The sequence below is a fragment of the Lemur catta genome, chromosome 9 (genome assembly GCF_020740605.2).
Source record: "Lemur catta isolate mLemCat1 chromosome 9, mLemCat1.pri, whole genome shotgun sequence".
Lineage (NCBI taxonomy): Eukaryota > Metazoa > Chordata > Mammalia > Primates > Lemuridae > Lemur > Lemur catta.
In genome coordinates this window covers 10,017,450-10,040,006 of record NC_059136.1, presented here as the reverse complement: position 1 = coordinate 10,040,006, position 22,557 = coordinate 10,017,450, and the positions used below count along the sequence as shown (strand labels likewise).

Sequence of the window (22,557 nt, the reverse complement as noted above, 5' to 3'; positions counted from 1 at the left end):
TCCTGACAAGTACAAAAATACGAGGCTGTGATGTCTGAGGTTTATGCCTTAGAGCAGCGGTCCCTAATCTTTTTGGCACCAGGGACCAGTTTTATGGAAGACAATTTTTCATGGACCGGGGTGGGGATGGTTTCGGGATGATTCAAGTGCATTACATTTATTGTGTAGTCAAACCTCTCTGCTAGCGATAATCTGTATTGACAGCCGCTCCCCAGCACTATCATCGCTGCCTCAGCTGCACCCCAGATCACCAGGCATTAGATTCTCATGAGAGCACAACCTAGATCCCTTGCATGCGCAGTTTACAGTAGGGTTCCTGCTCCTATGGGAATCTAATGCCACTGCTGATCTGACAGGTGGCAGAGCTCAGGGAGTGATGCAAGCGAAGGGGAGTGGCTGTAAGTAACAGATGAAGCTTCGCTGTTTTGCCCACTGCTCACCTCCTGCTGTGTGGCCCCGTTCCTAACAGGCCACAGACTGGTACTGGTCTGCAGCCCAGGGGTTGGGGACCACAGCCTCAGAGAACAGTGCTCCAAAGTCACGGACATCATAGGGGTTCTTTAAAAAATTTCTCTTATATTTAATATATTTTGTCATAATGATGTGATAATGCTGACTCTCTACTAATGCAGCATTTTTTAACATACCATAAGGAGGTATTTCAGACTTGGAAGAGATCTAAATCATATGATCTATCCACACCTCTCATCACTGGAGCGTGCTTGCATATTCGACATGCATTTCAAAAAGTACTCCTGGGTGATGACTTCTGATGATGTGATTGTTGTTCATCCCCCCAAATCAACATGTATTACACTGTATGTGGCAGGCAGCGTCTAAGATGGCCTCAAAGATTGCTGCTTCCTGATATTCACACCATCGTGTAAGTCCCTCCCCTTGAGTGTGGATAAGACCTGTGACTTGCTTCTAACCCACAGAATATGGCAAAGGTGAGGGAATGTCACTTCTGTGATTAGCTTTCATAAGACAGTGACTTCTGTCTTGCTGGCAGACCCTATTGCCATCTTGGCTTGCACACGTTGATGAAGCGAGTCTCTATGTTGGAAAGGCCCACATGGCAAGGAACTGCGGGCAGCCTCTGGCCAACACCCAGTGTGGAAGCAGATCCTTTCCCAGTAGAGCTTTTAAAGAAGACCCCACCTCGGGCTAACACCTTGGTTGCACCCTTGTGATAGACCCCAAAGCAAAGGACCCAGCTAAGCTGTGTTAGCTTCCTCACCCACAGACTATGAGATAACAAGTGTGTGTTGTTTTAAGCCACTCAGTTTTGGGGTAATTTGTTATGCGGCAATAGACAACTAATACACTGTACTGTATTTCTTTCTTTCTCTAGCAATACCAGAAGTGAGCTGGTTAAGGTCACTGGTGCTTGTCACCTGTGTTCAGCTGTTTACCCACCACTGGAGAGCTTCCTGCCAGGACCCATCCTCAGGGGAAAAGCAGAAGCCAGAGGCCCTGGGGGCAGCTCCCAGTGCTCCAGGAAGGGGGTCTGCGCCCTCCATCAATTCCCACCTCTGGCTTCCCATACCAGGACCTCCATAATTGTCTTTCTCCAGCAGAGCATCATGCAGCTTACAAAGCAGAGGCAGTAAGCTAATGACTCCCTGGAGCCTGAAACTTCAGCCTGGCAGGGGGTGTTAATCACAACTGCTTTACACTACAAAGGTATGACTGCAGAAATCACATCCCAATCCAGTTCACAAGCAAAGATGCAAAATTCCTGAAAAATTTGAAGCCATGAGATAAGAAACTCTTTCTGAGAGAAGGAAATTGGGAGGAGATATTGAAATACATACAATACATAAGACATCTGGCAACCACTTCAGAGGCTTCGGTTTTCCCATCTGTAAAATGGGGGTTTACCTCCAGGTCCCACAGCCCTTGATTCTTAGACACAATCTGGGTTGCTGTGAGCTGGCTCTCTGGGTGCCAAACCAACTATAAAATGAGGATAACACAAAACCTCTCTCCAAAGGGGGTTGGAGAATTAAATGAAGCAAATAAAACGTGTTAAATGTGCACCACAGCGCCTGCCCAAGAGTGATCCTGGAAGTCACCACTCGGCCCACGAGGTCCTAAGTCCCGGGGAATTGAGGCCGCCGGCGGGCGGCGCGCAGACCGGACCTGGGCCCGGTGGCCTGCCCCGCCCACGTGGGGCCGCGGTCCGTCGAATGACTCGGTGCAACGTGTTGGTGGCGGCGGCGCGGGCTCTTCCGGGCGCCGCAGCTTCCTGCCAAGCACCGCGCAGCCGCCTCCGCCGCAGGAGCCGCCGGGCCAGGCCTCTGCGCGGGTGCGGACCCGGCTGTGCCGCGCGCCCTGCCCGCCCGCGCCATGCGTGCCGCGCCGCCGCCCGCGCCGCTCCTGCCGCCGCCGCTGCTGCTGCTGCTCGCGCTCCTGGTCGCGCCCGCCGCCCGCGCCAGCAGAGCCGAGTCTGCCCCGGCGCCGCGGCCCGAGCCCGAGCGCGAGTCGCGGCCGCCGCCCGGCCCGGGGCCCGGGAACTCCACCTGGACCGCGCCTGGCGCGGCGGGCAGCGGTGGCGGCAGCGCCAACAGCAGCGGCGACGCCTTGGTGACACGCATCTCCACCCTGCTCCGCGACCTGCCTACCCTGAAGGCGGCCGTGATCGTGGCGTGCGCCTTCAGCGCCCTCCTCATCGCCTGCCTGCTGCTGCGCGTCTTCAGGTGGGTGGCCCGCCCCTGCCCTTCCCCGCCGGCCTGCTGTCGCCGCGCGCCCTGCCCACCTGCGTGCACAGGTGCTCTGGGCGCGGGGCGCTGCCCCAGCCTGGGCGTCTCGGTGCGCTCCTGCCAGCCGTGCGCCGCGCTGCCCTGCCGGGGAGGGGGGCAGAGGCTCGGGCGCGCTCGTCGGGTTTTTCCTGGTATACCTCGTAACACTTTTCTCCCTTTCTTTAGCGACGTATATCATAAATATTTGATTCCACTTGTTAACTCTGCTAATGCTTAACACTAATAATAGCGCTCTGAATTCTGGCAATCTTCCACACAATTTATTTTTATAATCATTTCACAGATAAGGAAAACATTTTCAGAGAGGCAAGGTGGCTTATCTAAGTAAACTCAGTGGTGGAGTAGGATTTGAACCCAGCGCCATCTAACTTTAATCTTGCTACCCCTCTCCCCCTCTTGCCTGAAGCTCCCTCACACTCCACCTACTTCTTTTCTTTTTCTGCTACTGAAAGAAGAAATTTCTAGCATGGGCGGCTGGGTGCTGCCCCCAGGAACGCCTGTTGGAGGCATGCTTTGCACTGCGGTTACAGCTGGGCTTTAGGGTGCATGGTGACTCTTGGTGGCCTCTGTGACTTTCTATAAGTGGGAGAATGAAAACGGCTCTCCTAGACCCTGCCTAAGCTGCCCCGGTGCAAGTTCACAGGGACATGAGGGATCTTGGAGACGCTTTTGTAGGTTGCTCAAGTTCAGGGAGAAAGCATCTGCGAAATTAGGAAGGATGTCCCAGGTCCCTGAAATGGTGAGGTGGACAGGGCTACAGGGCATGCAAGGACGTTTTCCCCTGATGCCTGGGAAACCCTGTTTTTTCAGGAAATGAACCTGTCCCTCAGGCCCAGCAGCCTGGAAATCTGGGTATGTGGGTTGGCTGTTCCCTGCCGGTTCCCTCCACTTGCAAGTGTACACACTGTGCTTTGGTGTTTGCTCAGCTGTTGAAGGTTTGGGGCCAGGAACTTGCTCCTGGGTAGCATTTTCAGTGCAGGAGCAGAAACTAGACCTGGGAAAGGCAGGGTTGGGAGCTGTCTAGGGAGGTTTGCTGTTGGTTCTGTGTGACTTTGGGCCCAGGTGTTTCCTTCTGGGTCTGTGGGATTAGATGCCAGCGGTCTTAGCAAATAGAGAGGGGAACTGTGGCCCCACCTTCACCTCACCATCCCTCCCTGCCTCAGCTCAGGGCACATCATTCCGCACTCTGCTGGTCTCCTTGATGCTCTCTGGGTTGAAGTGCCCCCTCTTCACCCCACCCTTCCCACTGCCCTCGATCCCCTGCTGACAAACTGTAGTGGCTCCTTGTGGCCACTACCTAGGCATGGCACCATCTAGGTGCAGCATTCAGGGCCCTTGCAAACTGGCCCCAGGCCACCTTGCAGCCATCAAGCAGCCTTTCTGGGTCCCCTGTCTCGTCTCTGCTCCTTTCCTTATGTTCCAAGATGCTGCTGTGCTTTCCCGCTTCTGGTCCAATTCCTGTTCCACTTCTTCCAAGACTGCAGGCAGCCTCCAAGGCCCGGCTCGCATCCTCCTTCCTCGTATAGTTTTCCTGGACATTTGAATGAGGCCATCACTTCCCTTTCTGGCCTCCCCAGCCCTAGCCTCGTGTGACCTTCCGTGTAACCCTTACGTGCCATGGTGGCTTGCTGTGTTGAGTGCCCAGCTCTCACGCTTAGCAGAGAGCCCTGGAGGGTGGGGTGTCCAGGTCGTCCTCGTGTCTCCATGCCTGTTGTGGGCCTGGCATTCAGCAGAGGTGCCATCGTCATTTACTGACTTCCTAATTGTTCAGTTGGAGTGAGCGTTAATGCCTAGAACAGCTCTGAGCCTGGAGGTTTGAAACATTCAGCTCAAAATAGGCCGTGGAGCCCACAAAGCTGTGTACTTTTTAAGAAGGTATTTGAGCTATTTTGCCAGTCTGCTCTTTATTACCCAGGAGTGGAGAAGAGAAAGCAGCATGTGGCCAGATGTGAGGCATCTGGGCCTCGTGTTGGAGCAGGCGAGCTGGTGCTCTGGCCTGGAAGCGTGGATCCTCGGTGGCTTGGGTGTGGGGTGTTGAAAGAAGGTGACAACTTCATAGGAGAAGCTCGTTATGGACACGATCTGCCCCTTGCCAGAAAGGCAGTCTTATTAAGGTGGATCTTCAGGTGGACAGCTGCCACCCCAGGTTCTGATAGATGGGGCCTTGTAGCATTTTACAGCTAGGAAGGGCCTCGATGGTACACAGTCCTGTGCAGATGAGAAAGTTGCATCCCGGAGAGTGGAATAAGTCATCACTAGATCCTAGAACACTCTACAAGTCTGTGTGACCAAGGCAGGGCCAGCACCCCACCTTGGCTGCTCTGAGGTCTGGACTGCGGCCCTTCCTCCTTTCCACGTTCCCTCGTAGGCTTGGTTCATCAGGATCACTGAACACCTGCCATGCTGGCTGGGTGTCCTCCTTCCTTGCTCACTCTCCAGCTCCTCAGCATGCAGGCATCGTTCCTGGCCATTCCACAACCCGAGTCCGCCGGGGACTGTCTTACCTCTGCCCATGTCACCTTCCCCCAGTGAAGCTTCCCCACCTGCCACTATTCCTGCCTGGGTTGCCTCCCTACCTTGTCTCTGCGGAATTGCAGGGGCATCTTTTAGGCTATGGATCCTGCCCCCAACCTCATCCCTCTCCAGTGCATCCTCCCTCTTCTGCCAGAATGCTGGTCTCATCCTTCCTCTCCCCCTCCCTGCCAATCCCCCCTATGTGTGTGCCAATCCACACACAAGCTTCTTAGTGTGTGGGCAAGCCTGGCTCTTCACGGCCAGGGCCCTGCCTCCCTCTCGAGCCCCCATCTTGGCTTTTCCCAGTGTCCCTCTCCCGAAACTCCAGTCAAGGAGTTCTTCAGAGGTACTGTGTGGCCTGGGCATCTTGTCCCACTCTCATCCTCTGCCTGGAGTGCCCCTGCTGCCGAGACTACATGGCCAGCTCATTGCTGCTGGACCTCTTGCTGCTGCCTTCTCTGAGCAGCCCGCCAGCCAGGGCCCTGTGTGCTCCTGCAGCACACTCGAGCTTTGAATTTCCTCCTCAGAGTCAAGTGTCGCTGAACTTCTCCTTCTGCCTTAACAGGCTGAGGGCTCCCAAGAGCAGGGCTGGGCATTAATCTTCTGTGTCTCTCTAACATCTAGTGCGGTTCCAGGCACAAGCTGGCATTTCACAAAGATATTTTTAGCAAAAGAATGTTGAAATCCCAAGTATTTTACATTGCTGATGTCTCTTAAAATGTGCTCTGGGACTAAAAACTTGGCTGATGCTGGATACCTGTGAGGGAGGAATTTGGGTAGTGGCCCTTCATTTTCTTGACAATGTAAATAGAAAAGAACGAGTGAGGAGTGCCAAGTATTACTGCTTATAAAGTAGCAGTCCTAGCATATTTGTCTGTTTTCCCTGAAGGAGTCACCTTGCCAGACAACAGAAAAAATGTGGATCCAAGGAAACTGCAAAGAATACAGTGAAAAATATATATACATTTAATCAAGCAATTCCATTCCTAAGGTGTATACATTTTTCACTGTAATATATATTCTTTGCCTGTAATGTTAATGATTAGAAGCAGCAGCCAAAGAGGTATACAATGATATTCAGAGAAGTTCTATTTGATAATGAAAAGGTTTAAATAACTTAATTACCCAACAACTGGGAATTGGTCAAGTGAATTATGGTCATCCTTATGGTGGAATTCTGTGCAGCTATTAAAAATGATGACATTGATATAATACTTGCTATCTATTGTTGAGTGAAACAGGTTACAAGACAGCATGTGTAGTGTAAGCTCATATAAATTATAAATATGTATATATAAATGTACAAGTAAATCTATGTATATGTGTACATGTGTGAATGTGATTCTTTATAATTTATTTATTATTCATGATATGTTTGTACATTGAATTCCTTTATAATCCAGTGACATGTATTCACGGTTTCTCTCCCTGTGTGTACACTCAGCTCCTTGCTGCATCCTTGGATATGTCTTTCTGAGGACCAGTCTCAGAGTATCTGGAGTGTACACCTAGGAGTGGGATTTCTGGGTCCCAGGGGTACTCATACTTGATTTCCTGGAGTAGGTACCAGTGTAGGCTCCCACCTGTAGGGCCTGAGGGGTCTCAGATCCTCACATCGTAGCCAACACTTAGTATTACCTGACTTTCTCATGCTTGCCAATCGGATGGGCATAGTCTGGTATCTCATTGCTTTGTTTTGTGTTTCTTCGTTTTTTGTTGAGGTTGAGCAGCTGTCCCTTCCTATGCTTCTTAATCAACCTGTTTTTCCATCTGCAGAATCATTTCCACCTCTCTCATGTATTTTTTTTTTTTTTTTTTTTTTGAGACAGAGTCTCGCTTTGTTGCCCGGGCTAGAGTGAGTGCCGTGGCGTCAGCCTAGCTCACAGCAACCTCAAACTCCTGGGCTTCAGCGATCCTACTGCCTCAGCCTCCCGAGTAGCTGGGACTACAGGCATGAGCCACCATGCCCGGCTAATTTTTTTGTATATATATTTTTAGTTGGCCAGATAATTTCTTTCTATTTTTGGTAGAGACGGGGTCTCACTCTTGCTCAGGCTGGTCTCGAACTCCTGACCTCGAGCGATCCACCCGCCTCGGCCTCCCAGAGCTAGGATTACAGGCGTGAGCCACCGCGCCCGGCCTCTCTCATGTATTTTATCATTAAGGAAAACCATTTTCAGGCATAATGGGAAGGAGGGAAATGTGGGTTGGAGACACAGCGCCCTCTGGTGGATGCCCTCACGTGGTGGCGTGAGCTGTCCTGCTGGCACCCTGTGGGTGGCCCTGGGGTCTGCTGCTTGCAGGTTTACTGAAGGGAATCAACAAGGAGGCTGTGTCTAGGAAGTAGAAAACTGCGACTTCTGATTTTTTGATACTGGTATATTGGTAGGATTCAGAGATAAGGCACATAAGCCAGTGACTGCTGGTGTCAGTACCGTTTGCCTCACATTTTCACTTAGGACGCTTTACTGTTAGTTCTTGGGGGGATCTGACTGTCTTTGCTGTGTCTTATGAATAGGCTGGGGGCAAGTCAGGAAAACTCCACCACCTGGAAACCACGGTGTTCCTTTCCTCCTGGGGCTCCTTCCCCAGCCTTGGGCAGTCTCCCGGCTCTTCGACGCAGGCTCCACCTCCCCCAGGTCTCTGCTGGCCGCGTGCCCAGCCACTTCTTATTTCAGAATCTTGTAAAATCCTCTTGTCTGAAAGGAGCGTTCGTTTTGGTGCCTCCCAGGGGATAGGGAAGATGAATGCTGGGTGATGTGACATGGCCCAGCTGTCGGTGGAAAAGGTGCACACCACCATGTCCTGAGGATGGTGCAACCAACAGAAGCTCAGCTGATTTTACTAAGGCAGGTCTTTGAAAAGGAACTAAAAGTTTCCTGCTTATCTTGGATTTCCCAAATTTTCTATCGTGTATTTACATTTGTAATTAAGAAAAGTTATTTAAAAGAAAATATAAAAGCCTAATACTTCTAGCATTTAGGGAAAGTTAGCATTTCAAATGTTTTTAGTTGTTGCTCATTAGTACCTCAATCTTCTTTTGATAAATTGGAGTTTTGGGTGGAGCCATGGTTAGAGGGTCCAGCCCCTTTTTATGACTTTGAGAGATAATGTGGGACTTGTTTAGCATCAGGTAGGTCATTTCCGATTGTTCGGCCCAGGCTTTGAATTGAGGGAAACAACTGTAGAAGCGACACATACTCTCTTCTCTCATGTTTAATTTTATAGGCCATGGTGAAGAAGTGGTAAAGCTGATACAGCAAAAATCTAGACTTTTTAAAAAAGAGAGTAGAGACCATGCCCTTGATTCAATCCTCCAAAACATCATGGTACATGAAAAGAATATGGTCCCTCAAATGGCTCTTTCCTGGGGAGGATTTTGCCCCTTGGTGTCATCTGGACATGTCTGGAGTCATTTTTGGTTGTCAGGACCGGGGTGTGGAGGTTGGGGGGAGAATGCTTCTGGCATCTAGTGAGTAGAGGCCAGGAGGCTGCTGGACATCCTACAATGCACAGAACACCTGCCCTGCCCACCGAATTATCCAGCCCCAAGTGTCAAGGGTGCCAGGCCTGAGAAACTCTGAGAACCTTGGCCTTGAGGCCTGCTGGTTCTCTGATGTGAGCAGTTTACTGGACCTTTCTGGGCATCTGTTTCCCATCATTAATTACAGTATATGCTTCCAAGGGCTGTTGGGATGTTTAGGATGAGATTGTGTCAACCAAGTCCCTGGCTCCCCTTTAAGCAGCCAAGTGTCCTATTGTATTGAAAAATATGATTCTGAAAACAGATGTAATTTACACCCAACCTTTTGGTCTTGCTTCTGCCCGTAAATGAGGATGCAGCCATATGGCCAAAATAATCAGGCAGGTGCATCTGCTTCTGAGCCTCTTTCAAATGAAATTGGCGACTGTTTAGCCCAGGCGAGCCCACTCAGTTCCCTGATGAAGGAGGTGCCTCATGACTGCCCCTTTTAATAGGCCTGTGAGGACCTGGCACCTGCGACTGATTCCGTCTATCAAATTGGAAAGGGAGGAAAATCCCTCTTTAATTTAACCCTGAGTCCTCTGGGTTACACGGCGTCACCCACAGACTCTGATGCCCACGCACCCTTTGTGTTTGGGGGTCTTTGCAAATGCAGGTCTTTCTTGAGACTCTAGGCACAGCTAGGGGCAGCGGTGGGGTTGGGAGAACTCCAGTGTCAGTGTCTGCAGAGCATCCTGTAGGGACAGTGGGCAGTGTCAGGGGAGGGAAACCCTCCCGCGTTTAAGCAGAGAAGTCTTCATGGGTTGTGTTGGGAACTTTAGTTTTATGGCTGATATTTTGGGTGTAACCATTTGCAAAGGGAAGTTCTGGGACCATGAATTTAGGATTATGTTGTTATGGTTAATCTAAGGGTGATGTGCCAGGAATCCAGGCTTGATATTTATTTTCCTGGAGGTGCAGGGAGGAGGAAACGCATTCCCATTGGCAGGTGAGGTGTGTGAAGTGGGGAGGGCTCTTCCAGACCCTGGAGGTCACAGTGCCCTGTAGCCGCTCAGGTGTGGACTTTCTTTGCCGTTGAAGCTCCTCTGACTTGCCTCCCCCCACTCCTTGTACAGATGAGGAAACTGAGGCCCAGCAGTGTGGAGAGTTTCTTAAGGCCACTCAGTGAGTTTGTAGAAAAAGTAGGACTTAAGCCCAGGTGTTTGGATGCCCAGTTTTGCCCTTTCTGAACCTCCTGGATGTGGTGGGCTGAGCACCAGGAGGACATATGGCTGAGTGGGTAGAGTGTTCTTCCCATTGTGCTTGATGAGCACCGACTGTGAACATAGGGATGCCATCAGGCACGTCAGAGGACAAGGAGCATCCAGGTCAATCTGGCAGGTAGGACAATGCCCTTGAATGAGTCTGCTGGGCCGATAAGAAGCCATCTAGTCCAGTAGAGGAGCCATGTGTTCGAAGCAACACTTGATAGACTGAGAAAGGACCAGCACAGTGGCTTTGGCCAGGGACAGAGTGGTCCGGGAAGGCATCGTACGGGAGGAAGAACATTAGGATTTGGCCATCTTCCATGGCTGGATGGGTGAGGCAAGTTTTGCCGTGGGTAGTTTGTGAGAATGATCACTTGGAAATCATAATGATGATAACAATAGCAACTGATATTTATTAAGCCCTTACTGTGTACCAGTCTCTGTGATAAGCATTTTTTGTTTCCTTGCGCCTATGAACAGTACACTGTTGGGGTCCCCGTTTTACAGATGAGCAAACCAAGGCACAGAGTGATGAAGTGTCTTGCTGGAGGTCCTGCCGCTGGGGAACGGGAGGAGTCTGACTCACCCGCCCCCAGTCGCAGCGGGATTTTGGAAGACAGCCATTTCAACTGGAGGATTTTGGGATTTGTAGTCAGAGGCGTGAATGGAGGATTTGAATACAGGAGTGAAATTATCAAAGGGCTGCTTTAGAAACGCAGGCCTGGATTCAGTCTTACTCAATAGTTGCCCAGTGAATGGACGAATAGTGACGTGGCTGGAATGGGGGCCCAGGATGGCTGGGAGACCTGGAGGCCTGAGGGGATGAAGAGGAGGAGGAAAGTGTCATGATGCCCTGAAGGGCCTGGAGAACGGGGTGTTGTGCAGGGGCTGGCCAGGCAGGGGAGGGGAGAAGCCTTGGTGAGGAAGAGGAGGAGGCACAGGTAAAACTGGCACATGGCAAGGCCAGCCATGCATGCAGCGGACATCCGGGCTTGGGTGGGGGGTTGGGGGCTGAGAAGTAGCAGTCTCCGAAGTAGGGGGTAGCAAGGACTGACATTCCCACACCTCCCCTACAACGTGGCAGGGACAAGTGGACGCTGGAAGGGCCACTTATGACGTGTATCCCAAAGCACTGTGACCTCAGAATTTCCAGACTGTGGGCTGGTCCCCGGGGTCCACCAAAGAGTCCCTCTTGGTCATCTTGCCGCTGCCCTCGATCCCAGGGAGCTGCCACTGGAGACTGCCTTCTTTGCTTTAAACCTCACTGTACACCCTCCCCTGCCACCTCATAAGAAAACAAAGCGGACCAAACCCTTTGCAAACACCGGAGAGCTGGAGGAACAGGTCTTGGAGCATTTGCTGTTGCTGTCTTTCATGCAGCTCTTCCAACAGGTCAAACCCGGGCTGTGCTGATTTTGTCTTGGAAGAATAAGAGCTGAATCTATCCCTCAGGGACTGAGAGAGGGAAAGAGAAACAGGGTGGGGAGTGGATGGAGGCGAAACACGGTGGCATTATGAAGAAAAACCCTAAGACTTATCAGAGAGCTCTGTGGGGCTGTCTGGCCCATGGTGTATAATCCTCTCTGAAGCGTAAGCCCCGTACTGTGCGTTGGTGCCAGTGTCGGGGACGTCAACAGTGGCAACCAAGGGGATGGTGGCCAGGAGGGGAGGGGACGGGGAGCAGCTAGGCTGTATAAATAATGGCAACACTCCTTAATCGTGGTCGCACTGCTGGTGCACAGAGACAAGGAAGACCTGGGTCGAATGTGTGTCGTTACATCTCTCTCTCTCTCGCAGCTCATGATTTTCAGCTGAATTATTAAATATCGCTCATGCCTGGTGCTCATGCCCTAATAAGCCGTGGCCAGGGCACTAAGTCAGACATTGCACGCTGCTGGCCCTGGGGCCAAAAAATCGGGCTCACAGACATGTTTTTGGTTTGTTTGTTTGTTTGTTTTTTTTGATCTGCATAGTGTTTTTAAAAACTAAGATAGTTGGGAATATTTAAAAATTGGGAGTCTGCATAAAAATCCAGATCTCCTGCTCCTCTTGACAGACGGGGGTTCCTAGGAGTGCAGGGCTTCTGTTCCACGGGACAGTCAGGTGGGAGCTGGGTAGCTGCCACCCCACCTAGGCTGGGCAGGGCACTGCTCTTTGTGTCTCTTTGGCTTGAAGACAGAGTGTTGTCCACCATTTGTCATTGTCATTTGTTCCCATGTCTCTGTCGGGACATCCCGCTGTACTGGCTTTCTGCGTCTGCAGCAGGGCCCTGGGGCATTCGAGCTACTGACCAGGTGCGTTGAGTCTTTGTGCTTGACGGGGCATTGGGTGGTGGAACAGAGGGGCTGCATGTGGTGGGGAGGGCGCCCCAGGACAGGGGTGGGGCGTGGGCACATCTGGAGGGCTCCCCAACACCTGCATTCTGAGAGGGCTCAGCCAGAGCCCGTGTTGGGGCTGGGCTGCTGGAGATCTTGAAGCTCGTGCTGCACCAGAGGAAAATACTTCTATCTCGTGTGACTTAGTGTGTGTCTGAGGTTGCCCATCTGCAACGGAGCTCGATGAGATTCATATGGCATGGACGTTGGCCTCCCCCAGTGGCTTGTGAAACTGCGTCAGAGGGAAGGTATCGGGTGGAGCTCAGGGATATGCCCAGGCAGGAAGGGAGGGCAGGCTGGTACTCAGGACTGGTGCTGTGGTGGCAGGCCCTGGTGGCTTTGTCATCGAGACCCCTGCTAGCCCATCGATTTGCTGGGGGACTCGTGCACTGGCCTCCTTATGGGGTGGGGCAGAGGCCAGGGCTGGAAAGGGGGTTCTGGAGTCATGTTTTCCCTTTCTTCCAAGTTTAATTGGTTTTCTAGGGGAGGCTCTGCTACATCTGTGTTCCAAGGAGGAGGCACAGAATAGAGCTCAGAGTTTAAAAGTGAGACAGGCCTGTGTCCTCACAGCGTCAGGGGCAACTGCACTTACACGGTGTTCCCGTCTACACTGCAGACAGCTGCCTGCTCCAGGCACCATCCCACCCCACACCCCCCCTGCCGACCCCACATTCTATTTTCATTTTCTTTACGAATTCTTCTTAAGTGTCAGAAGTCACGCTGGGACATAGTGTGGTTTCAGCAGAACGCTGGCCCTTGAGCTTCAGAACTGTGTCAGTGGGCTCAGAGATGGAAATGGCGGGGGTGGAGGAAAGGTGTCAGTTGCTGGATTTGGGTCCTGAAGTCACCAGGTGAGCCTTGTAAAGCCACAATGAGACAGCGAGTGACAGGTAGGCTCTGGGAGCGGGATTGCAGCCTGACACAGACTGAATCCGATTCAAATTTTATTTCAATCGCTTACTTGGAATTTTCTTTATTTATGTGGTTTAAAAATAAGTCCCATATATATTTTTTCACATGGTTCAAAATTCACAAGAAATAAAAGAGGATATAGTGAAAAACCTCAGCCACCCAGTTTCCTTCACTGCATGCTATCAATTTCTTGTGGAGCTTTCCAGAGAGATTTTATAAATATAGAAACAAATGTAATACATACATATATATATATATATATATACACACAGACATGTATATCGTCCCTATATTTTTTTTATAACAGCTTTGGTGAGATATAATTCATATACCACACAATTCAGCCACGTAAAACGTCCAACTCAGTGGCTTTTAGTATATGCCAGAGCTGTACACTGCACCCCCTCCGGGAAATGTGGAGTCAGCTTGTTTAGATCCCCAAGAAAAATCAGTCAGTATTTTATTGGATGTCACTGAACTTGCAGATTAATTTTGGTGGCTTGATATCTTTATGAGACTGGAACTTGCTGGTCAGAAGCACAGTGTGCCCTCGTTTTGTCGACACACTTCTGGTTGCCTTTGGGCCGTAGCAGGAGCTGGCTGGCCACCCAGGAACTCGCAGTTACACTTCTAGATGGCTGAGAGGTATCTATTGAGTGCCGAGTCCTGGGGTTTGGGGACAGCCAGGTGTTGGAGGTGAGTCTCCTGCCCTGTTGTTGGAGTGTGAAGAGCTGGGGTTTTGGAGTGTGATAGACCTGGATGTGAGTCCTGCTTCCTGGGGAATGTCACTCAGCACCTCGTGGCCTTGGTTTCCTTAACTTCATGATGGAAACCCTCCTTGCCTCACTGGCTGGAGGCTGACGAGATCACGTATGTGTCACCTGGCACTAGGGCTGCCCCATCGTGATGGCTGCTGTTACTGTCACCACAGAGGAGGGGGGATGATGCAGGAGAGCCGTGTGTGCTCAGAGGTCACATATAGACAGTGGCCCGCAGCGGGGATGGTGCCTGTGAGCAGAGGTCGTGGGAGCTGCGAGACTGGAAGAAGGAGAAAACCTGGCCTGGTTGGGTTGTCCTGGAAAGGCCTCAGGAGACACAGGAAAGCTGATGGCGCCGTGGAGTAGGCAGAGTGGGAGGCGCCGTGGGGCTCTGTTCCTAGGATCCCAGCCATTCTTGGCAAGAAGTCAAGATGGATGAAGAAATAAAGGTTCGGATGAGCGGCTTGCCCAGAGGCACATAGACAAGGGAACTGCAGGGCTGAGATCTGACTGCCAGACCCCAAATTGAGCCAACCTGGGAGGGTCCAGTTTTGTTTTCCTTGGTGGCGGAGGGCAGGGCAGGGAGGCCTGTCCCCGCTGGCCTGCTGGGCTGTGTGCTCGCTCTCCCGGCCGGCCCGTTGTTTGTGCAAGTGGTGCGACTGCGAAACCCGCTTCTGACCAGCTGTTGAGAGGCCCTTTGAGTAAACAAACCCTCTGGCTCCGGGATTATATTTCAGAGTAAAATAATTTTGAACATCTCTCTCTCTTGTTGGAAGTGTGTGTTTTGGTCTGAACGGAAGGGTCCCTTCTGTAACTTCTCTGGCCTTGCCTGTGGCTGTGAGGACAACGTGGACGTTTACTTAAAAGCACCATTGGCCGCTCTTGGTTGAGGCCACCTGGTTTATGGTAGGCTGTTCCAGAAAAGGAAAGTTCCGGCACGGGGGCCGTGCTGTGGGGGATGTGCCAGTGGCCCCCTTTCCCTTCTTTGTTTGCAGAATCTCCTTGTTCAACGGGAGGTGCTGCCTACACTTGACGGTTCTCTCGGGCCCCTCTCTTACCCCGTCTCCCGCCGCCACCCCTGCGTACAGCTGAGGGAACAGGCCCTGTAGGTAGGAACGCGGCCTGCGAACCCAAGTCTCACTCCACACCTGGGCTTCTTCTAGAACTGGGTGCTTTGTCCTCAAGCCGTGGGCACCTCTGGGTAAGATGAGGGCTCTGTCCGCAGGGCCGACCCGCTGCCCGTAAGACACTCCTGTGGTGGCGTAGCCTTTGCTTTCTCCTCAGGCCCCTGAGCTCACAGCAGTCCTGTGAGGTGCAGTCACCAGATGTCTGTCTTCCTGGAGAGCCTGTTCACAGGTAGCCCTGAGCAAAAAATGCCATGCTTTTGTCATGGAGGTGCTATTTACATGCACGGTTCTTGTTTCTGTTAATACAAGGGCAAGAGTCCTAGGGTTTTAAAGGGCTTGAGGAAATAGGAAAATTATACATATGTGTGGAAGGTCTGCCATTAAAACGTGGGATTTAAATTAATAATAGTCTGTGAGAATTAAAAAAAAAATCCTAAGATGATATTGTTATTACAGCGCCGGCTTCATTTGGTACCGTGCCTGCCTTCGAGACCCCATGGGCGTTAGGGTTTGTTAGGTTGTGTGTGACAGAAAACCCGGCCCCAGCTGGCTTTGGTGAACAAGCGGGTAGGTCTGTAGTTTCCCAGGAGGGCTGGCTCTGTAGTAGAGCTGGGACTTGCTCTCTCACGCACTCTCTCTCCAGTCTGCCTCTACCACGTTGGCTTTATTTTCTGCTGTTAGAAGGTGGCAAGATGGTTTGCGTCATCTGAGTCTCAAGGCCGGGGCCGGGCCCCACCTGCCCCGTTCCAGCCTTCCCACCAAAGGGTCCTTGGCTTTGATTGGTCGTGCCTTCCGCCCCCTCCCCTGCATTGCCTTGGCCTGGGGGTTGTGGTGCACTCGTTGGCTTGGGCCCATGTCCACTCCTGGGGCTGGGGGTGCGGCCAGGCCTCCTCCACCACGGGGACCGTGTTGGAGGGGGATCCCCCAAGGGCACGGAGGATACAGATGCCCAAAGTGGGAGGAAATGGATGCTGGCTGGCTCCAGCTTAGCACGCGTCCTAAGGGAGTCGCAATTTAGAAAGAGTTTGTTAGAAGTGTGCCCAGAACAATGCGAAATAGGAAAGTGTGAGCTGTGTTAAGTGACACATTCCAGAAAGCATGATGAGGGAGGGCAAAGAGTTTTTGGTATTAAAGCCGAGTGGTGGTGAAGTCTGGTGGGCGTGGGCAGGGCTGTCTGTTGGGAGCGAGTGGGGAGTAGCCATGGAGAGCTGGCGCCTTGCCCCGTGGCAAGCCGGGGGTGGTTCGAGGTGGCCTGCTGGGGAGGTCCGCACTGGGGCAGCCATTGGCCCTCTCAGGAATGGTGCGTGTGCACTGTGTGCCCCGTGCTCTCCTGCCTCCCTGGCACATTTCAGACTGGGTGGCTGTGTTGTAGCACTTCACCGAGCCACCCGGGAAGGAGACGGGCGGTGCAGACTGCGAGCCTCTGGTCACTGCGCTGCCTGCTTCAGACCCTGGCTCTGCCGCTCATTCGCTGTGTGGCCGTGGGCAAGTCGACCTCTCTGGGCCTCAGTTTCCTCAGCTGTAAGACAGGGATAACAGCAGCGTATGCCTTTCAGGGTGACTTAGACGTTTTGCATATGGTCACACATGTGAATTGCTTAGCTGGCACCCAGGAAGAGCTCAACTCTTATGGACTGTCATTAATTTAAAAAGACGTGTTATGGATCTACATTTAGAAAAGAGAGAGAAGTACCCGGGGAGGCTATTTAGGCTTTGAACGTACTGTTTTCCCATTTTCTCAGGTCTTCTCTCTCTGAGGCGAATGGCACTGTCCTCTGACCCCAGGGCAGTCGGGCTGGGGGATCTGAAGGTGTGTGGGAAACGCTGATCCACTCTGTTCATAAATATCCCTGCTTCTGACCGGTGCACAGCTGGTAGAGGAAGAGTTCACCTTCTAATTTGAGAAATGTGTGCTGATTCCCATCTCCCAGCCCCCGGCCAATCCCACTGCCCCGCCCCTCCGCCCCCCAGCTCCACGTGTATGTTGTGCCATTTCCCTCCCGCCCAGGCCTGTGGACCAGCCAGCGTGCCCAGTGCGCCTCTGCTGGGAATGTGTCTAAGTGTCTTTAAACTTCTCACAAGCCTCAGTTTTCCTTTATTATGATAACACACCCAGCAGTGAAACAACAGAAAATGCTCTTCTTTTGTAAAGAGCATTTTGTCTAAGAGTGTTGACTGAAATGTAATTTCTCCAGCTCATTGTGTCAAAACTGGCGTTTGAAGCATGCATGAGGGCTCTTGCTAATGATCTTGTGTATTAGGGTTTTTCAGGGAAACAGACCGATAGCGGGTGGGGGTGTGTATGTGTGTGTATGGGTGGGGGGAGTGGTTTATTATAAGAAATTGGCTCATGATTATGGAGGAGGACAAGTCCCAAGACCTGCCATCTGCAAGCTGGGGACCCAGGAGAGCTGACAGCATAAGGTTCAGCCTAAATTCAGGCAGGCTCAAGACCCACAAAGAATTAATATTTTAGTTTGAGTATAAAGGCAGGAAAAAAAAACTGGTGTCCCAGCCTGAAGGCAGTTGGGCAGAAGGAGTTGTCCTTACACCTTGAGGGAGGGTCAGCCTTCTTGTTCCACTGAGGCCTTCAGCTGACTGGCAGAGGCCCACCCACATTAGGGAGGGCCATCTACTTAAGTCAGAGTCCTAGATTCAACTGCTAATCTCATTCAGATGCACCCTCATTGACACCCCTAGAATAATATGAGACTGAAAGTCTGGGCACCCTATGGCCCAGTCAAGTTGATGCGTAACATTAACCATCACACCTTTGTGTAGTCCTGCCGTTCAGATTCATTCCCTGAGGTTGGGTGGCTGGAGAGGCTGGCATTAAAGCATTGAAGGCAACAGTGTTGTAGGGGCTGGTGTCATTTTCCTGCTTCTCCCATGGGTTAGGTGTTCAAGGGCCTTATTTTGGCTCAATAGGCTAATTTTCTCATCATAAGACTCCATACACAAGAGTTTTAAGATTATAGAGAAGAAAGAAAGCAATTTTACAGGTAATGGAGATCCACTCTCGTGAGGCAGGGCTGAAGTCGGAGCCTCCGGAGCCTTCTCCCGGGGTCCGCAGGTCAGTCCTGCCCCAGAGCCTACAACTAACAAGGTGTCAAGTTCCAAGTGCACTAAGAGGTTTGCAAATCAGATTTTACATTTTCTAGGCTTTGTGATACCTGTAAAAGAGTCACAAACAGGACAGTGATTCCTCAGCCTGAAACTCTCTGGGTGTCTGTCTTTTTGAGGGCCCAGAGGGGCCTTTCCCTGGTCCTCCGGTTCACGGGACATCTCCTTTTCTAATGTTTGGGTATGTGTTGGAAATGGACAGCCAGTCCTGCCCCCTTGCAAAGCCAGGTGTTTCCTTCAAACAGCTAGTGAATCATCCAGGTGGAGATTTAGGGCCGTCTTCCTGGGAAAGGTGTGGTGTGTGGGTCTGTGTAGATTGGGGGTTTAACCCTAGTCTCAAAGGCTTGAGGATAGGTGGCTTTGTCTTGGATTGCTTGTTGCATTTGGAGCCATTTCTGGGCTTAAATTTCCCCCATCTAGTACTGGAGATGGAATTGGTCAGGGATTATAAATTGTCTAGGGCAGAGTGTGGAGATTTATCTTACTCCTTTAGGGGGTGGTGGGGAGAAGAATCTGTTGATGGGGAGAATGTGGGACCAACAGTATTTATGAGGTGAGCATTTATAGTGCCACTTGAAGGCTGCTTCCAAAATACCCTTGTCCCAGGGCTACTGGCAAGGTGACTGGCTGTGCCCCTTTGCTTTTTCCTCTTACCACTAGGCTTGGCATTTGCACCATGCTTCATCCTGTGTCCATGCCTCTGTGTGTGTGTGTGTGTGTGTGTGTGTGTCTGTGTGTGTCTGTGTGTGTGTCTGTGTGTACCTGTGATGAAAGCAGGGAGGAAAATTTGCTTTGTGATGAGGCTTGGAGATCATTAGACTTTATAGCTGGTTTCTCTTTCCTTCCCTATATCTCACCCCTTTTCTCTACCCAAAGAACCATGAGGAGCAGGTACTATGGGTTGAATAGGTTGCTTTATGCCAAAGATACAGTACTAAAGCTTTTTATGTAGATGACATGACACTTTGGTAAATCATAGTTTTGTTAAATAGCACTAGGTAAGACAAGAACAAGTTGCTATGGCTAAGAAATTTTTAGAAAACCTGAAAGTGAAGTTCTGTTTTCATTCATTGGGCAAACTTACTGAAGAGTTTCTCTGTGTTGAGGACAAAGAGACCTCAAGTGTGTCTTTGATGAGGTCTCCACTCGGGAGCAGCTTACAGTCTGTAGGAAGAATGTGTCGAGAACGTGATTCTTCAGTACTCCATTTGTGACTTTTTGGGTTGGCTGGTTTCCCATGGACAGTATCAAATATTCTTAAAAAGGAGGGACACCAGAGAATACAAAGCAATCAGGAAGAAGTTCGAGAGAGTGGAGGAATAAATGCAAAAAGCATCAGTCGTCATTGTAATAGTAGTATTCCTGAGTGGCATCATGAACTTCCCAGCCTGCCCTGATAAATATCATAGCCTTCATGCAGAGCCTTATGCTAGAGACTGAAGTGGCCTGTGTCACACTTCCTCTGTGGGCCATGGTGACTGTTCACCATCCCAAAGGTAAAAATGTGGTGTTATAATCATTTCCTTATAATGGAAACAAAATTGACTCCTTTTCACAAGTTCTTGTCGTACGAGAAAGGATGTAGTGTGTTTAGCTTCTATTCACTTGTTATCATTATTACTAACAGTAACGTTTGCCAAGAGCCTCCTGTGCACAGACTTGTGAAGTGCAGCACCTCATGCAGTCCTCCCTCACCTGTGAGCAAGATTATTCCTGTCCAGTTTTATTTAGGAGGAAACGGAGGCTTAGGGAGATTAACTGACTTACCCCTGATCACACACGTAGAGTGTGCCGGGCTCTGACCCAGATGCCCCTTGGCTGGCCCATAGGGCGGTGCTGTCAACCGCCAGGCTGTTGACGCACCCTGTCCTCACCTTTTGTTCATCGTGGATTTTTTTGGTATGAATTTTGCCTTTTAAAAATACTGCTTGCGTGTATTATTTATCTTGATTACTGAGTTTTTGTTGATGCTCAGGGCAGGTACCTCTGCTTTATGGGTGAGGACGATAAAGGGTTAGCGAGGTCTTGGCTGTAGGTGGGGCAGCTGGGGTGTTAACCAGGTATCCTGGGGGCAGCCCGGCTGGAGGCAGCAGCGTGGTTCACCTTCGGTGAGGATCACTGTGCTCTCGGGTGGGAGGGAGGGAACTTGATTTAGCACCAGCTGCCAAGCCTGTATCGGGTCCTCTGAGGCCTGGGCTTGGGGGCTCTTTCTCCCCAAGCTGTGTCCTCATGAACGTCCTCCTCCTCTCCCAGGTCGGGAAAGAGGTTAAAGAAGACCCGAAAGTATGACATCATCACCACTCCAGCCGAGCGAGTGGAAATGGCCCCGCTGAACGAAGAGGATGATGAGGATGAGGACTCCACAGTATTTGATATCAAATACAGGTACAGGGTGGGCACAGGCGCTTCCTCCTGGGCTCTGGGCGTTGGGTTGGTGGGATGGTTTGTTCATCTTTGGAAGCACCTCGAGGCCAGGCACGGTGTCCATGTGTTCTTGTTCTTCGGTTAAGTGTTGGGCCTTGGGGCATTTGCATATGAAGGGACCTTCTCTGATCCTGTTCTAGAACACACAGAACCCAGAAATTTAGCAGAGAAATGTTGGCAGAGAAATGTTATCCCTGCTTTTCCCGAATGAAGATGTGAAGTCAGCTCTAGGGGAGGAAGAGGAGTGTCGAACTTCAGAAAACGAGCTGGTCATGCACTGGCTATGGGGGTCTGGCCTGAGCAGCTGCGTGTGGACCTACTTCGCGCCCAAACAGAAACTTCTCATTCAGCCTCACTTAGTCCACAGCCAAGGAGGTGGGTGGGTGGGGGGGTCCCTGCTTGGATGGAGTTACCCATTAGCTCGGAAGACAGGCATGTTTCTTAAAGGTGGTATCTGGAAAGTCAGAGTGACTTTGTGACTTCAGGACTGTAGTGTGGGTTTTCAGATCCTTTTGGGATGTACTTTGAATATGTGAAATTCTCAGTGGAACAGCTGGGGCTGAGCATAGTTTTGAGACGAGGGCTCGAATGCCCAGAGAGAGGGGAGTTGCTTGGCCAAGGTCCTAGTTAGTAGTGAGAGTGGAACAGAAATCCAGGGTCCCAATCTGAGTTCCCCTTATTTCATGGCTGCTGTGCCTGGGAAGGGACAGCCTTCTACACCTGCCCTGATTCGGTCTTCCTTGGCCTTGGTCCTTCTGCATAAAGCAGTTTTCACATTCAGCAAAACAACATTTGGGATTTTGATTGGAACTGCATTGCCTCTGTGGATCAGTTTATGTTGGCTCTTCCAATCTGAGAATATGGAATGACTTTCCATTTATTTAGGGTTTTTATAAATGTCTTTCAGTACTTTCAAAAATTCATCCATAAATGTTTTATACATTTTTGTTAGATATAGTCCTAGGTATTTTACATTTTGATCTATACACGAGGGCTGCCCGGAAAGTATCCAGCCATTGTTAATATAATGAATGTCTCTATTTTTCATTTCACCCAGCTGGATACTTTCCGGACAGCCCTAGCATATATATTTTACTTTAAAGATACTATTTTATTTATACTAATGTCTGAAAAAAATGACTGTATTATCATGTCTACATACGTACCAGTTTTGGAAACAGAGTTTGTTAATCACATCTAAATTTTATCAAGAATATGAAAACATGAAAACCGGTTTTATATAGCAGAGTGGGAGAAAAACCCATTAGCTATAATTTGCATTTTAGGTAAAGAGCAGCACCCTTTGAAGAGAATCAAATCAATGAGTAATGTTCGTCCAGACCACAAAATAACACACAGTCATCCTTCCGTATCCGAGGGTGCTGCCTCTGCGGATTCAACCTATCACAGGTCAAAAATATTAAAAAAGCCCCAATACAACAAAAAATAATACAGATCAAAAAAATACAATACAGCAACTATTTACATAGCATTTATATTGTATAAGGTGTTATAAGTAACCTAGAGATGATTTGAAGTATACGGGAGGATATGCGTAGATTATATGCAAATACTGCACCATTTTCTATCGGGGACTTGCGTATGGTGGACTTTGGTGTCCGTGGGGGGGTCCTAGAACCAGTCTCCTGCGGTACCACGGGATGACTGTAGACACAGGAAAGTTAGTGATTGTGCTGATTTCATTGCTAAGCCATTTTATCTGTCTCACATTCAATACAAAGAAATAAAGTATAATGTGAAGAAAGTATGTCCTCATTATTATTCACAATAAAGAGGGTCTGCGTCCTCCCGCGGCCCTGGGTGTATT

At 50.4% G+C, this 22,557-nt stretch overlaps 1 protein-coding gene across 2 annotated transcripts in view; it reads left to right on the top strand.

The window, feature by feature from the left end:
* The first annotated feature begins 2,352 nt into the window (after positions 1-2,352).
* FAM174B (family with sequence similarity 174 member B) overlaps positions 2,353-22,557 on the top strand; it is a 29,267-nt gene continuing 9,062 nt past the window's right edge. For both annotated transcript variants that reach the window (XM_045561445.1, XM_045561446.1), the window contains exons 1-2: positions 2,353-2,702; positions 20,559-20,690. In XM_045561445.1, coding sequence (XP_045417401.1) covers positions 2,353-2,702; positions 20,559-20,690 — 482 coding nt within the window. The remainder of the gene's footprint in view (positions 2,703-20,558; positions 20,691-22,557) is intronic.